The 15697-nt window shown below is 34.9% G+C and overlaps 1 protein-coding gene across 1 annotated transcript in view; it reads right to left on the bottom strand.

Annotated features, from left to right (window-relative positions):
- Nucleotides 1–610: 610 nt before the first annotated feature.
- YIPF7 (Yip1 domain family member 7) overlaps nucleotides 611–15697 on the bottom strand; it is a 21255-nt gene continuing 6168 nt past the window's right edge. Inside the window, exons 3-6 of the mRNA XM_024731743.1 lie at nucleotides 14420–14578; nucleotides 7918–8065; nucleotides 3324–3505; nucleotides 611–773 (exon numbers count right to left, since the gene is read on the bottom strand). Of these exons, the coding sequence (XP_024587511.1) occupies nucleotides 611–773; nucleotides 3324–3505; nucleotides 7918–8065; nucleotides 14420–14578 (652 nt within the window). The remainder of the gene's footprint in view (nucleotides 774–3323; nucleotides 3506–7917; nucleotides 8066–14419; nucleotides 14579–15697) is intronic.

Below are 15697 nucleotides of genomic sequence, written 5' to 3'. Positions count from 1 at the left end.
GGGAGAAATTATAGTAATGAACCATGGCATCTAAACCAAGTAAGAAGGAAGTTAGGGCTTGAAAAAGTGGTGAGTGAATGCATTGTTCAAATGGGACCAAACAATAGTTGTGAAAATAAATGAATGGAAAGGCAGGAGATTCTTTGACTCTCAGGTGAATCAAACCCTAAATAACACCTCCCCTGAAATTCTCCAAAGGCCCTGGACAGTGTGACTTAAACAACCTGTACACAGCTTGAACTGTCATGAAGATTTCTCAAAAGGCTCACTGTAGATTGCCTCTACCCAGTCAGCATATGACTTTATTTACTTACAATTTCTCAGAAATACATCCATTGAGAAAAGCAGGGTCCATCAGTACAACAACGATATCCCTTTTTATTTTAAAGTATTTTAAATTGTTTTAATGCACCAACCAATAAGCAAATCATCATTCAAACCAAACAGCCTATTAGAGCCCCATCCTTAAGTGCTGTTTTGTCTCTCTGCTTATTATTCTCTCAACAGCGATAAAACAGAAATCATATGACCAAATGTGAATGCCAATACATTTCCAGGATAATCTGAGCGACAAACAAATAGAATCCTGTAATGCCATCTCAAATAATCTTCAGAAAACTGTTAGGAGGGCAAAAAGCCCATAAAGTAAGGCGCAAGGGTAGGCAATGAGAAGCTGCTGTCCTTCCATGGCCAAGGCTGAAGTGAAAATTTTGGAGGCTGAGAGACTACACCAGCCAATGATGACCAGTGCCAACACAGTTCCAAAGGTGCCCCTAGAGCAAAGACAAAGGAGATGGTTATCTTACACCAGGAGAAAAAGAGGTTATTGAATCACAGCTGCCTCTGAAATGCCCTTGGTACAATATTTATAACCACTTTCTCAATTTGTAAAAGGAGGGTGAGGAACCACAGGAACTCAAAGCCCTCAGCTATTTAGAAAATTTTTGAATCAAGTTCACCATTAGAAGCTAAATATTTTATAGGGTGGTAAAAACTCAGATTATTGGAAACAGAAGAATTGACCTGCTGTCACTCTCATGAGTCACCATTCAAATCCCAACTTCCGAAATTCTTTTATATAAGCTATGTTTAGAGACTTCTTTTACAGCTACAGATTTCTTTTCCCCACTTGCTTCCTAAATTTACCCCCAGTATGAGCAGAAAAATGACTGGACTCGCGTTCCAGTGGGGTTCCTACTCCCCAGCGCTCCCAGGTCCATGTCCTGGGTTTTTGTCTAGGACAGCAAAGCCTGACACAGCTCAGGGAGGGAACAGATGCAGCAGCAAGGCACAGATGTGTGTGGCCTCCCACCTCATTGCTGAAGATCACTTTGGCAAATAAACGTGTGGATTTTTATAATATCAAAATGGATTTGTTCAAATTGGTATCTTCAAAAAGTAACTGTGGAGACAATTGGTTCTTTAGGAAGAAATGGGAGTGAAGTGACTTAAAAAAATTGCAAAGTGGAATGGTCATTAGGTCAAGTGCTGCTAATTACCAGCGTATTGTTCTAGCCACTGTCAAACGATACTGCCTCACTTGATCCTGGCTGAATCTGAGATTGAGAATTGTGTTTATTATTTGTGAGAATGACAGAAATACCTACTTTTAATAATTGAACCAAAGCAAAACAAGTGAAAAAGTGTACAATATAGCTTATGATGCCTTAGATTATAAACAAACCCAAAATATTTTAAAACACTCTAGTAAATATTACCTTTGTAGGTTTAGTTAATATCTATTAGAAATAAAAGTTAGAGTGATTCAATTTACAGGTTTTGGTGAACAAAAATGTGAGATTATATATAATTCATTTGAATGTTATAGTAATATGCCCAAAAAGGCAATTTCAGTGTAATGGTCTTAGAGATCAGATAGCTTATTCCCCATTAATATAATTTAAAGGATTTCTGATTCATCCTTTACATTTCAGAATGAAAATCTAATGAAAAATGTCCAGACCTCTGATGATTCTCAAAATTCAAGAGTTGTAGTTTTTATTTTCTTTCCCTAATAATCAGGAGTCATTTAAGATACCCCAAAGCTAAACTTTGATGGAAATAATGTCTAAAACCTAGAATTTTTAAATGGTTGATCATTATAGTATTCTTTGGCAAAATCATCTGACAAAATGGAAGTTGTAAAACTGAACTCTGTAGTAACTTGTCAAACATCTGTACCAAACAACATAGTAAACAGAACAGCTTGTTAAGGAACATGATATACAAAAAGTGGAATTTTTCCATAGACAAGACTCAATAAATACACCTTTAACTCACGTTGTACTTATACATTCAAAGTTTCCATTTTCTGTTGTATTCCTCTCTTTTAAGTGTTGAGCACTCACTGGTAAAGTAAGAGTTTGCTCTCTTATTCTCAAGACTATTACTTTCAAAATGAAACCATATTAAAACAAAAAAAGCATTTCCATCTAGGTCATTCTCAATAACGTTATGAAGAAAATATCTGAGATTATATCTAAACAAAAATATTAAAGTCTTTCTAAAATGTTTATCTGGCATTGGCAAAATTCTGTATGTAATATCCTATCCAGTATAGTGTTGATAACCTAAAACTTGGATTATCCAAGAAACAAAATGTGAATTGTGTCTCTTTTGGATGTGGAAGAATGAGCACTGATGGCAAATGTTTATTTCTAATTGGATTTGGAGCATGGCAGGTGACAAAGGACTATGTAATTACTTTTCCCAACCAAAGTGGTAGTGATATGCACTGCCCTGGGAAAGTGCCCGACAGAAGCATATCTACTGAATCCTCGTTAATATTTTTGAATTGCAAATACTATCTGCCCAGGAAGTAAAAAAGAAAAAAAATATTGACTGAGCATATATGCTATAAAGTTCTCTAGCAGTAATATCCTCATTAGGCTTCCTGGGAATTCTGCACTGCAAGGAGTCCAGCTGAGAAAGAATACTTGCTTCCCGCCAAGAAGGCAGAGTGCTTGGGAGCTGAAGCAATTTGTCAGTGTGCACCAGGCACTTACTCTTCTTAATTCAAACAAGTGAATTTTCTGTTGTTGGTTATATTACCCGTGACGATAGTTCATACTGAAGAATGTGACAACTTACAAAATGCCAATTTTAAAGATAACTTCGTTTAATTTATTTTTTAAATCATCGAAATAGGAACAGCACCTGAGCCAAAACTGACCTACTTTCCTGAATCTGTATGTAGCTTTTAATAGCCAGTTTCCCCAATCCCACTACTAACATGATCAGAAAGAGGCTAACTGTTGTACTGGTGTGGCAAACCCTAGCGATGATTGTGCAGGTGGGGTCAATTAGCACACACAGACGCTTACTGCAGTGAAAAGAAGATGGCACAGCTGGACAGGATGACCATGGGTATCAGGCAGTAACCCAGAACACTCGCCACGCAGCCATAGGACACCCCTGAAGAGCTCATCAAGTTTAGTAAGGCGTGAATCCCTAAGCAGCCAATGGCACTCGTGCCATACACGTAACCAAACTGGACTTTTCCTGCCTGAAACAACGGGAAGAAAACGGTTTGAACATAGAACAAACATCAAGAAGAAATCAGATTGTCAACAAAGCAGAGAGTATTTTTGAATCAATCAGCTCAATGCTGCTCATGTCTTTGTAGTATAAGTCTCGAGACTGGGAGTTCTGGAAAAAATACTGCCTGTAATACAGATTCAGGTCATGAAAACAAACACCACCACCCCCCCCTCCTTGAACTATACGTGAGATGGCACAAGCGTGCTTATATTTCCAGATATATATTTTTTATCATAGATTGCCTATTGGGGTACTAGGCATAGGTAAGGATATATTTTTCTCGCCATATCTGTTGAACAATTAAATGAATGAATAAGTTAATGAAAACATTCCAATTTAGTCTTGGAGATTTACAAAACATATTAGTAATATTAGCAAACATCTGTCAGATTTACTATGTTCGGTCCTATTCTAAAGATTTCACATATATTAATTTATTTAACCCACACAACATAATTAGTTGGTACCATTGTTGTACCCATTATACACATGAGGAAACTGAGGTGCAGAGAGGTTAAGGAACTTGCCCAAGGTAAAATAATGGTAAGCAGTGGAGCTCAGTTTTGAACCCAGACAGTCCAGCTCTAAAATTTAGGTCTTTAACACCTGCAGGAGCTCTAACAAGTCATAAACAAGGGGACTTATTTAACCTTATTTAAGCCAGTATACCCCAAACTTATCTGACCCCAGAATCCTTTGTTTTCATAATGCCTATTACCAGCTTAACTGAACAGACTTTACGAAAAACTGATTTATATAAACCAACTGATAGCAAATCACAAAAGAGGTATTGTTAAAGGAAGTCAGTAGTGTTCAGGATAGACCACTGACCTGAGGATTCATCAAAATTACCATCACCCACAGAGCACTAGAGACTTGTTCCTGAGCCAGCACCGTTAAACTCATCCAGGGAAAGTCACAATCTACTACTGATTCAACAGAGGATATTTTAATGTTTGCTATCCGAGGATGCCAAAGCTCCAGTAAAGAATGCATGTCATTTATATATATATACGTTAAGCTGGTTAGAAATTCTAGATAAAGATTGAGGAGGCTGACTCCAGTTTTTATGGGAATTATTTGAAAACAACAAAGGATCTTGTAAGTTGATTCAAGGAGAGAGCTTTTTAGCTGTCCTTTTTTCTGCTCCATAGCTGTCCTTATGTCTTACAGAATAAAGAGATATTTATTTTGTAATTAATTAATGGAGAACATCACGACCATTTTAATGTTTAAACTTGTCCGGCTATTTTGAAGTTTTCTTCCTCTGCAGTTGGGGAAGTTGATCACTACAAAGTTCTTTCACAAAATGTCCCTGGGCTATGCTGCAGAATTCTTTGCTGCATTAGTCATAATGAGTCCTCCTGGCTATTTTGTGAAATAATGCCAATAATGCTGATGGGCATGCTAAAAGAAACACATCAGTTATGCACTGCTCTATTGGGTGAGTTTGCTCCACTTGGAAAATAGTGACAATTTCAAATCACTTTCATGTATTAGAGAAACATTCTACTTAATATTTAAATTGGGTGGGATAATTCTGAGGTAGGAATAGTTGTAATGGTGAAACACAACTTCCCTGTACCCAAAGGACACATAGCTGGTCCATGACCCTAACCAGTTTTGTGCATGGGGTAAATAGAGGGCGGATAAAACTAATTTGGTAGTAAAATTGTCCTTTTCCATATCAGTTACTGACCTCTCTCCTTATCTCTTACTCTTGTTAGTTTTTCTAATTTGAGGTACAATTCCATCTGGCAGGGCCAGTCCCATTTTTTAAGTTGTTTCAAATTCTAACAAGGACTTGTAATTGAAATGGAAAATAAATGTTCAATTTCTTTTTAAATTCAAAAAATTTTAGGTCAGCCTTGTACCACCCTTATTACTACATCTTTACTTGAAATACTTCTTATTCTTCTGATTATGCTTTTATATTGGCTGTGCATGTTCCTTTTCCAGATCACACTCTTAACTCTACTAGAAAAATTAAATGGAGCCATAGCTTTAAAACACTTGTGTTCATGGTTTGGGGGGTGAAAATAATTTTAAGAGGAAGAATAAGTAAAGTTAAATTTGTGTTGAGTGTTTGAAGCAGTTCTTTTTAGTTTGCTTCCTTCAACATGAAGAAAGTCCACTAAAAGGTGTTGTGCCTTATATAATTATAAATCATAAAAGTGATGGGTATGTGACTATGAATCTTACGCCTCCGGAGATAATGAACAGATTTGAATATTGTTTCTGGATTTAGTTTTGCTTTCTCTAGTACAATACATATACCAGCCCATAAAATCAACTTTTACATTTTAATTTTAGATATCCAGGGCAGGGTTAACAGCCTCAAATGGACTCTGAGTTAAATTTGGCTTTATTAATATCCAGGGGAGTTTTTCGGTCCTTATTGTTCTACATGTATCAGAATCAATTCTGAAGTAACCACATCTAATGGTAAAGTTGAAGTGAAAATATTTGCCTAAAAAGTTTGAGAAAATACGCACTTTTACACATTCCCTAAAATTTCACAACTGAAACGAACCTTAAGAACCACTTATATAAACCTCTTTTTTGATCTTCAAAATGAAAAAAATGAAGGCCAAGAAATAGGAAAACAAAAAAAAGTTCAGGATCACACCTGGAGGCAAAGTTAGGGGCAGATCCAATTTTCCCACTTTCAGTTGATTTCTTTGCCTGTATTACTTTGCACTTAAAACAAAAAAGAGGATATTTAAATAATTCCAACTAACATTATGTACCCAAAAAAGACCTTAATGGGATTAATGCTTTCCTTTAAGAGATGGTAATAGTAATATTTTCTACAGAAAAACAAACAGCTGTTACATTACAAATTACCTGAAAAAGAAAGATGAGTTAATATATTAAATTGATTGTTTCTGACAATTTGATTAATTGACATGATCTTACTTGCAGCTTAATCTAAGATTATCAAATTACTATGACAAAGACAGAAGGGACGTTAGAGACTAAATTAAAACTCTGGTTGATATAGTGTTAGATTATTTGAGTATTTGCATTTGCTGTAGTTCAAAGGAAGAAATAAGATGCTATAACTAAGTACTATTGTATTGGGTAAATATGATGTGATTATTGACCACACTACAATGCAGAAATTAGATTTCTATCAGAATTTCGATTAGTATTATGTAATTAATAATGAAAAGTAAAGACTCATTTAGTTGCAAATACATTTTACAGCTATTTTTGAGGAGTATAGCTGCATTAGGGAAGTGGATAGCTGTAAGAAAGGAAAGTGAAATGAGTAGTTATTTTAAGGACTTTTCTTAGAATCTTTAATTTCCTATATTACCTCTCTTGCCAAGTTTATCCCTTTGTGCCCTAATGAAACCATACTTGTCAGACTGGCTTGACCATCTTGTTCATCCTCTGTTTTTAATGTATTGTCATTACCTCCTTAATACAAAATCATAGACCTTTCTCATTTCTTCTTTTTCTTCCCTTTTTTGGGTGGAGAAATCATTTTTCTAAACTATAAGCTAGAATACCTTCTAAACCTAACCTAGGTGGAAATATGTTTTTCTTTTTTGATGACTCTGAATATCATTACTCCCAGATTTAAAGAATGAAAGAGGCCCATACACAAGACAAATGGAGATGTCAGGGGAAAAATTGCCTTCATAAAAAACAGAAAACTAAAATGATAGGGGAAATATACAGGTTGAATAAACAAATCACTGCTTATCGTTGCAAGTCAATTTATTCATAATAGCCTAACAGAAACAAGGAGACTCATCTCATACCTAACAGAATATTTGAAATGGTCTAGAGATAGATACACCCCAGCAATTAAAATGATGAGTAAATAGAGGGGATTTGTCCAGTGTCACAACAGAAATCTCACAGAAAACAAGACATAAAATTTCAGCCCTCTGTTTCCCAAATCCATGTGTTCCTCCAACTTTTTCAGATCGACAGTCTTTTCTAAACAACAAAAAAGACTTAATTACAAGAAAATCATTTATATGAGTTCCTGCTTTGTTGAAAATCTGTCTTGGTGATTTGATTTTTGAAATTCTATTTAAATTTACATTTTTTATCTGTTGTAATACATGATGGCAGTTTCTCTTTGTCATTATGGTTCTATTAAATATGTTTCTCTCACCAAAAAAAATGTAGTTATGAATCAAACAATTTTCACTTCATAAAGTGATATACTTTCTTCCATATTTACAAAAACCTCTTCAAAAATGACATTTGAAAGGACATGCATTAAAATCTGGTACTTGGCTGTGGTGTATGCAGAAGTAGAAGTATAATGCTGTAAACGTGAAACTTAGATAAACCAATGTTAGCTTAAAAAAAGGAAAAGAAAAGGAATATGTAGTGCTTGCTGCTGTCCATTACCAGAAGTAGGGAAGCTCCTAGGATCCCACAGAACAGGATGGGCCCAGTGAGGTCTGTTTCATTCATAATGCTGCCATCTGCTGGCTTCAGTGGGTTTAACACTGTCAATGTTTTTTGCCGTATGTGATCAAAATTAATTCCAAGTTCTATAAAGAAGAAGGGGGAGGAGATAATATAAATACAGAAAAATAAACATGAGTAATATTCTTTAATTAAAGTTAACAAATATTATTAATTTACTTAGCACTTTAATCTGATTGTTATACCTTCATAGTTTAAAGTTCTACGTAATATATAGCAACCTTGAAACAAAAAAAAAGACTTTTTATTCCCACACAATGAGCTGAAAGATATATTTTAGAGAAATAATTCCATCAAGGAAAAATTTTCCTGCCTTCTGCAGCAAATAGAAGCTTAAAATGCAGCCAAAAATGAGGAAATGGACATTATACAGTAAAAACAAAATATAATGGTAGCTAACAAACGATAAGTCCCATCTTAATACCCATTGAGATATTTCTTTTTCCTGCATTTTCTATTGCTAACACTTCTGAAACTTGTCCTACCAAACATGCATAATTTTCAATTAGCAGTGTTATCTAATCTAAAGACACTTAGCCTAGGTCTGGGATTTTACTTATACTCCACCTGATGAGAAGAGCAATACCATGCTAACTGCCTGAAACTCCACAGAGGAGAAAAGGCAATGTCTCATTCAGCAAGTAAAAGCAATCATGGCGTGCATACATATTTTAATAAGGTCAGTGCTCTGTGTTGTTGAGTCTGTGTATTCAGAGATTAAATTCTTGAGACAATTAACCTTTCCCTTTTATGAATGGTGATGCTAGAACAAAATATCCAAAAGCAGTGGGCCCAGTGTCCATGAGTCTACACTCAATTAGTAATTTCTAATTATTTCTCCAATGCCTTATTTTTCAAAGAATTCTGACTGCCCCTTTACAGACCCCGCTGCTAGATTTTGCTCCTCTTATATCTTTTTCATTAAAAAAAACCCAAAAAACCAGCCATTTGACATCCACTGAATATAGAAATAAATGCCAACATCACACCAGTTACTTTCCTCACCACTCTTATAAAGATAAACTTTAAGATGCATCTGGAGTAGAAAAAAAAGGACATTCACAAAGGAGAATATAACGTCACTACTTAGGAACCAGTAATCAAGCTGATTACTCTCCTTCTCTCATTTTAAATTTGAATATGGGTGAGGTGGAGGTTAGGAAAAACTGGAGCTAAACTACTATAAAGTACATACATTTGAGCTAAAAAGAGTGGAATTCTTTTTAACTGAATATTTTTACTGAATTTTGCTGTAAGCCTTACAAGATTTACATGTGTTGGTCTTACTGACATGCATTGAGGCTGGTACTGTTATTTTATTCCTACTTTGTACATCAGATGGCTGAGGTTTGGAGTGATGAACTTTTCCAAGGTCACAGAGCCAGTAATAGAAAACTAAATAAATAAAATAGTGCAATTAAAAAATGGACAGAAGAACTGAACAGAAATTTTTCCAAAGAAGACATACAAATGGCCAGCAGGTACATGAAAATGTGCTCAACACCATTAATCATCAGGGAAATGCAAATCAAAACCACAATATCATCTCACACCTGTTAGAATGGCTAACATCAAAAAGACAAGAAATAAGTGTTGGCAAGGATGTGGAGAAAAGGGAACATTTGTACACTCTTCGTGGGAATGTTTATTGGTGCAGTCAGTATGGAGAACAGTATGGGGGTTCCTCAAAATGTTTTTTAAAAATAGAACTACTGGGCTTTCTTGGTGGCACAGTGGTTGAGAGTCCGCCTGCCGATGCAGGGGACACGGGTTCGTGCCCCGGCCCGGGAAGATCCCACATGCTGTGGAGCGGCTGGGCCCGTGAGCCATGGTCGCTGAGCCTGCGTGTCCGGAGCCTGTGCTCCGCAGCGGGAGAGGCCACAACAGTGAGAGGCCTGCATACCGCAAAAAAAAAAAAAATGTAAATAAAAAATAAAACTACTGTATGATCCAGCCATGCCACTTCTGGGAATATATCTGAAGGAAACAAAAACAGAATATCAAAGAGATATCTGCACCCCTGTGTTGAAAGCAGCAACGGCCAAGACATGGAAACCACCAAAGTGTACACTGATGGATGAATGTGTAAAAAAGTTGTGGTATATATATATATAAATATATACACATTGGAACACTATTCAGTCATAAAAAAACAAGGAAATCCTGTCATTTGTGACAACATGAATGGCCCTTGAGAGCATTTTTCTAAGTGAAATAAGCCAGACAGAGAAAGTCAAATACTGCATGGTATCACTTGTATGTGGAGTCTAAAAAAATTTTAAGTCAAACTCATAGAGTTGGAGCAGAAAAGTGGTTGCCAGGGGCTAGGGATAGGGTACAAAACAAGAGGGTACAAAAGAAAAAAAGAACCAATGCTTTTAATCATATAGCTGTGGTCGAGTCAATGTGCATCTAATCTCATAAGGTTTGTAGCTTTTTGAAGTGAGCCCAGCTCTCCCATGTGAAGGATTGTCTCCCTAAATCATTGGTACTTGCCATTCAGCTTCCCTTCCCAGAATTTAGTAATGCTCTTTGGTCAGAGACAGGGTATAATTCAACTTCTTTTATAGTTGTGTATACCACCTAAACACCTTGCAAAGCTGACATTCTATACACAGAATACTAGATGAACTTTCAATGATCACCATGACATACAGGGACCTTGCTCTAACAGGGGCCTAGACATTTTTAGGTCAGCCAGACGTTGCCCGAACTAGGATAGAAAGTGTATCTTTCACTCTTTTCACATCCAGGTTGACAATTGCTAGCCAACCCAAGCTTGAAAAGAAAGAATTTGAATTTAATTTGAATTAAATAAATAGTGAGCAAATCATTTACATTTCAACTATTATTCCTGAAGAAACCCAGATGAAAATGCTTTATGAGACATTATTACTGATATCAGCCATTTATTTGATGGCATAATTAACTTTTGCATGTTTCAACATGGAGTCATGAAACAATGAATGAACATAAGACCTACTAAATATTTTCATAAGAAAAAATATTTTATGTGTTTTTTACCAAAATACATCTCCATAATATTTTGTTTTCAAATTTATTATAAGGTATGCAAATGAGATACCTATTTATCAATTGTAGATACCCTAATATAACAACTTATTTTACAAGATAAAAAAAGATGAAACTGTTCTGAAATTTGAATGCAAAATTTATTGTTTTGCTGTCATCTAGTGGTAGTAAAGTATACAATATATATGTCATAAAAATGAATTAATATCTTTGTTTACTATGCAAATTGTGGCACTGGCCTTTCAAATGTAAACATCAGGCTATGCTACAAATGTAAATACCAAATATCACAGTAATTTTTCTAGTGTGACAGATTTGAATTGACTATTATTCTTCAAGATGCATTTGTTAACATTGATTATACATGATCAAATAGCAAAGGTTATTATTCTTACATAAAACGAAACAAGTCTTTTAGACAACTAAGTATTTAAGGAATAAATGAGTGCACTTTCAAATAGCATGTTTTTGTGCAAGGGATGTTAATTATTATAACTTCATAATTTTATAGGTTGTTTTGGTATACGCTCAATAAAAAGTAGCAAATGTCTTTTATCATCTTATCCTAGAAATCCTGCCTATGGTCTTTTTATATCTTTTAGACAGATGAGGGTTGAGGCTTTCACAAAGTCACCCAGCCTGAAGAACATATTGGATCAGAGTCTAGAAATTTCATAGACTCAAAATGCAAAATTATATCAGATACTCTCTCTTCTAATATACAATATATTTGGTGGAGATAATCACAAAGAGAAAACAAAACAATCTAGGAATTTCTCTGAGATGTAATAGGAGGGGAAATCTAGTATATTTCCTGTTTGAAATTTAAGAAGACATCATGGGAGAATGTATTTGAGTTTAGAATATTAGAATGGAGGCATCTGAGACAAGTAGAAAAGATTATTTTCAGTAAATGTTACAGGAAAAATTGATTAATCATTAAAGAAAAAAAAGTTAAATTCTACTTCATGTACTAACCTAAAACAATTTTCAATGAATCAAAAATTTAAGTGAAAAACAAAAAGATAATTTAAGAATCTACAAGAGGATATAAGCAGTATCTAGAGCTGGAGAAATATATTCTAAACAAAAGAGCAATTGGAAAGAAAAGTTGCCAAGAAAAATATTGTGGAGTTAAAAACATAAACATGATTAATAAAATGACTATATGCCCTAATATCCCACAAACAAATTAGATGGCAAACACAACCTAGGAAAAAAAAGCTTGAAATACATATTCCAGACAATAATTAATATCTTTACCATATAAATATCTCTATAAATAAAAAAGGAAAGGAAAAATCTTAAGACTCCAATAGGAAATCTGGCAAAGAACTTGAAAAACAGAAAGAAGTAAAAACATGTAAAACAATAAACATACGAAAAAAACATATAAAACAGTCAATAAACATATGAAAAAAATGTCTAACTTTTCTAGTAACCAAGAAATAAAAAGTATTCTTTTTTGCCTTTTTGCCTATCAAATTAACAAAGACATTTCATATTCTACTATGGAGGTCTGTTGGCTCATTATTTTTCTAGATTAGCCTGACAGTATAAATGACTTTTGACCCAGTAATCCCAATGTTATAATTCCATCCTAAGGACAGATTCTGTACAGGTCAAAGTTTTTACTATGATATTCACCAAAGCATTATTGATTATAAAGAATGACCTCTATGGTAGATTTAAATTATAGTACTTGTATATAGTAAAATATTATGAAGCCATTACATGTCATATTTTCAAATAACATTTAATGACTTTAAAGAATGCCTGTATAGAAATGCTTATGATATAAAGTAACTTTAAAAAATATAAAACTTTATGCCCATAGTATGATCCAACTTTTATTTTTAAATATTTACCAATATATTCATAGTCAAAGAAATATAGTATTTCATTTTTTAGTGTATATATGTATATATTCATAGAAAAACAGAATAAAGGATGGAAGAAATTACATCAAATTATTAATGATATGTCTCAGAGACAAAATTTTTGGTGATTTTTAAATATTTTTATTCATATGTTTCTATATTTTCCAAATTTCTATTTTGAATATAGATTAATTTTATAATTAGTCAATTGATAGGTTTTTTTATGTAGAGATGTTGGTGGAGTCAAGGAAAATTCTTGATGAGAATAGCTTATAACTTTCAGGTGTTAGATATCAGATGCAGAGGCAAATTAGAATGAATTGGTTAAGCGTAATTGATCCAAAAACTTAACTGGCTTCTAAAGAGCCAACAAATCGATTATATAAATCTCTGTGCTTTTATGAATGGTTTAAATCTTTCCTCTTTTCTTAATTTGAAGGCAAAGAGAGAAGAATGTTTTACTATCAGGTGGCTGGCTGTGTTCATAAGAAGCAAACAATGATCTTTTGATGTGAAATATTGGGAATTTTAGCCTATCCCTTTTCACTGGACTACATACAAAAGAGTTAGAGCAGTTAGCCTGTGAATATTTCTCCTTGGCTTCCAATTTTTTTTTTTTTTTCGGTACGCGGGCCTCTCACTGCTGTGGCCTCTCCCGTTGCGGATCACAGGCTCCGGACGCGCAGACTCAGCGGCCATGGCTCACGTGCCCAGCCACTCCGCGGCATGTGGGATCTTCCCAGACGGGGGCACAAAGCCGTGTCCCCTGCATCGGCAGGCGAACTCTCAACCACAGCACCACCAGGGAAGCCCGTTGGCTTCCAAATATAAATCTCCTTGAACTTTAGTTTTCTAGCATCATGTTGACATTCCTTAAGAACAAAAGTGGCAGATATAAATTGGCTGGATTAAAAAAAAAATCAATGGATGGAAGATGCCTGAAATCTTTGGAGGCCACTTTTAACTGCAAGGGTCCCTAGGTTTCCTTGCCACCAACAGTGCTATTTACTGGAATCATATTCCTTCCCACTTAGTCGTATCTATCTGAGATGTGCGGGCTCACATGAGCCAGGAAGGGAAAAAAACCTGTCTTTTCTCCATGACAACAAAAAAGAGTACTGAGAAACTACCCATTTTGCTCCCAGGCAAACATAGCAGAAAATAGTAAGATATGCTTGTGGTTACTCTGATATAATCACTCTGCCAAAAGATGTCTTCACTGTTGTCTAGATATGGTCAGGGAGTCCACATTCAAGAAACAGTGAAGAAACTTTTAAAAACTGCAAGACGAGCACAGCAATAGCTTGTATCTACTTCCAATTGTCCCCACACATACAGGAGACAAACTCCCAAAGGTTTAAGTGTGTTGGTCTGGCAGACTCTTGTTTATATGTGGAATAATCACATAAAACACTGTGTGCGGCATGCTGACAGCGCACATTAAGAGCTGATTATTGCTATTGTTCTTTGAGCTGTACACACATTAATAGTACTTCCTTAACTTATCTTCTAGTAAAGGAGGCTCTTCATCAAAACTGTCAATGTAAGAAGACGGTGAATAATAATCCTGGTTGGATGCTGGCTGAAAGAATTGTCCCGCATAACTGGATGACACGAACATCTCTGGTGGGACGAAGGCAGCCTGAGGCTCCTCACTGGCTTGTTGTCTAGAAAAAGGAAAATACTGATATTTACACATCTAAGAAAGGGCTATTACGACAAATCAAGGAAGGAAACTACAATTTTCCTTTTATGATTTCTCCTAGTTTTTATGACTATTTACCCATGAAAGAATTAACTTGCTTGACGTTTAAATTTAATCAAAAAAAGTGACTAGTTGTGAGAAAACTCTCTAGAAGAATGATCCATATTGACTAACATGTATTGATAATTTACAATGTGCTGGACACTCTCCTTCACATTTTCTCATGTAATTAAAACTCTGCAACGTAAAAACGGTAGTTTTAATCCCATCTTACAGAAGAAGAAATACAGGTTCATGGAGACTGAATGACTTGCCTGGTAACACACAATAACATTCAGGTGCTGGACTGTGAACTGAAACTGTCTGTCTGAGCAATGCCCTGATCCCTACACAATGCTGCTTTTTCACTGATTTTCAGGGACAGTCACCAAACAGGACATTCCCTATAAATCTGCGGAGGCAGTAAGTAAAATATCATAATCATACTAAGTGAAGTCAGACAGACAGAGAAAGACAAATATCATATGCTATTGCTTATATGTAGAATCTAAAAAAAAAAAAAAAGATACAAATGAACTTATTTACAAAATGGAAATAGACCCACAGACATAGAAAACAAACTTATGGTTACTATAGGGGAAAGAGGGGGAGAGATAAATTAGGAGTTTGGAATTAACATATACACACTACTATGTTTAATATAGATAATCAACAAGAACCTACTGTATTAACACAACATTGTAAATCAACTATATTTCAGTAAAAATTTTTTAAAATCAAAATTTTAATAGTAGTCAATTCATAGGAAAAAAATAAACACCTAAACTGACCGTTGTCCATCAAGGAGTAGACTTTTTAGCTCTGGCTATTCCCAGACAGTTATTGACGATCAAATTATCTTTGAGAACCTGACTTAAAAGTCTTCCATAGCTGGCTTCACTGTCCGTCTTTTGAAATGTGCAGTTTAGTTTTGTTGAAACACCATATTACAATATTTCCTTGATTGTGCTTTTATTTGGTTTTTATTTCACCATTTGTGTGAGAAAGTTGGAAAGCAATCTTAGAAAATAACTTCTTTTTT

The sequence above is a fragment of the Neophocaena asiaeorientalis genome, unplaced genomic scaffold (assembly GCF_003031525.2).
Source record: "Neophocaena asiaeorientalis asiaeorientalis breed wild unplaced genomic scaffold, Neophocaena_asiaeorientalis_V1.1 scaffold39, whole genome shotgun sequence".
In the NCBI taxonomy this organism is placed as follows: Eukaryota; Metazoa; Chordata; class Mammalia; order Artiodactyla; family Phocoenidae; genus Neophocaena; species Neophocaena asiaeorientalis.
This window is presented reverse-complemented; position numbering and strand designations above follow the sequence as displayed.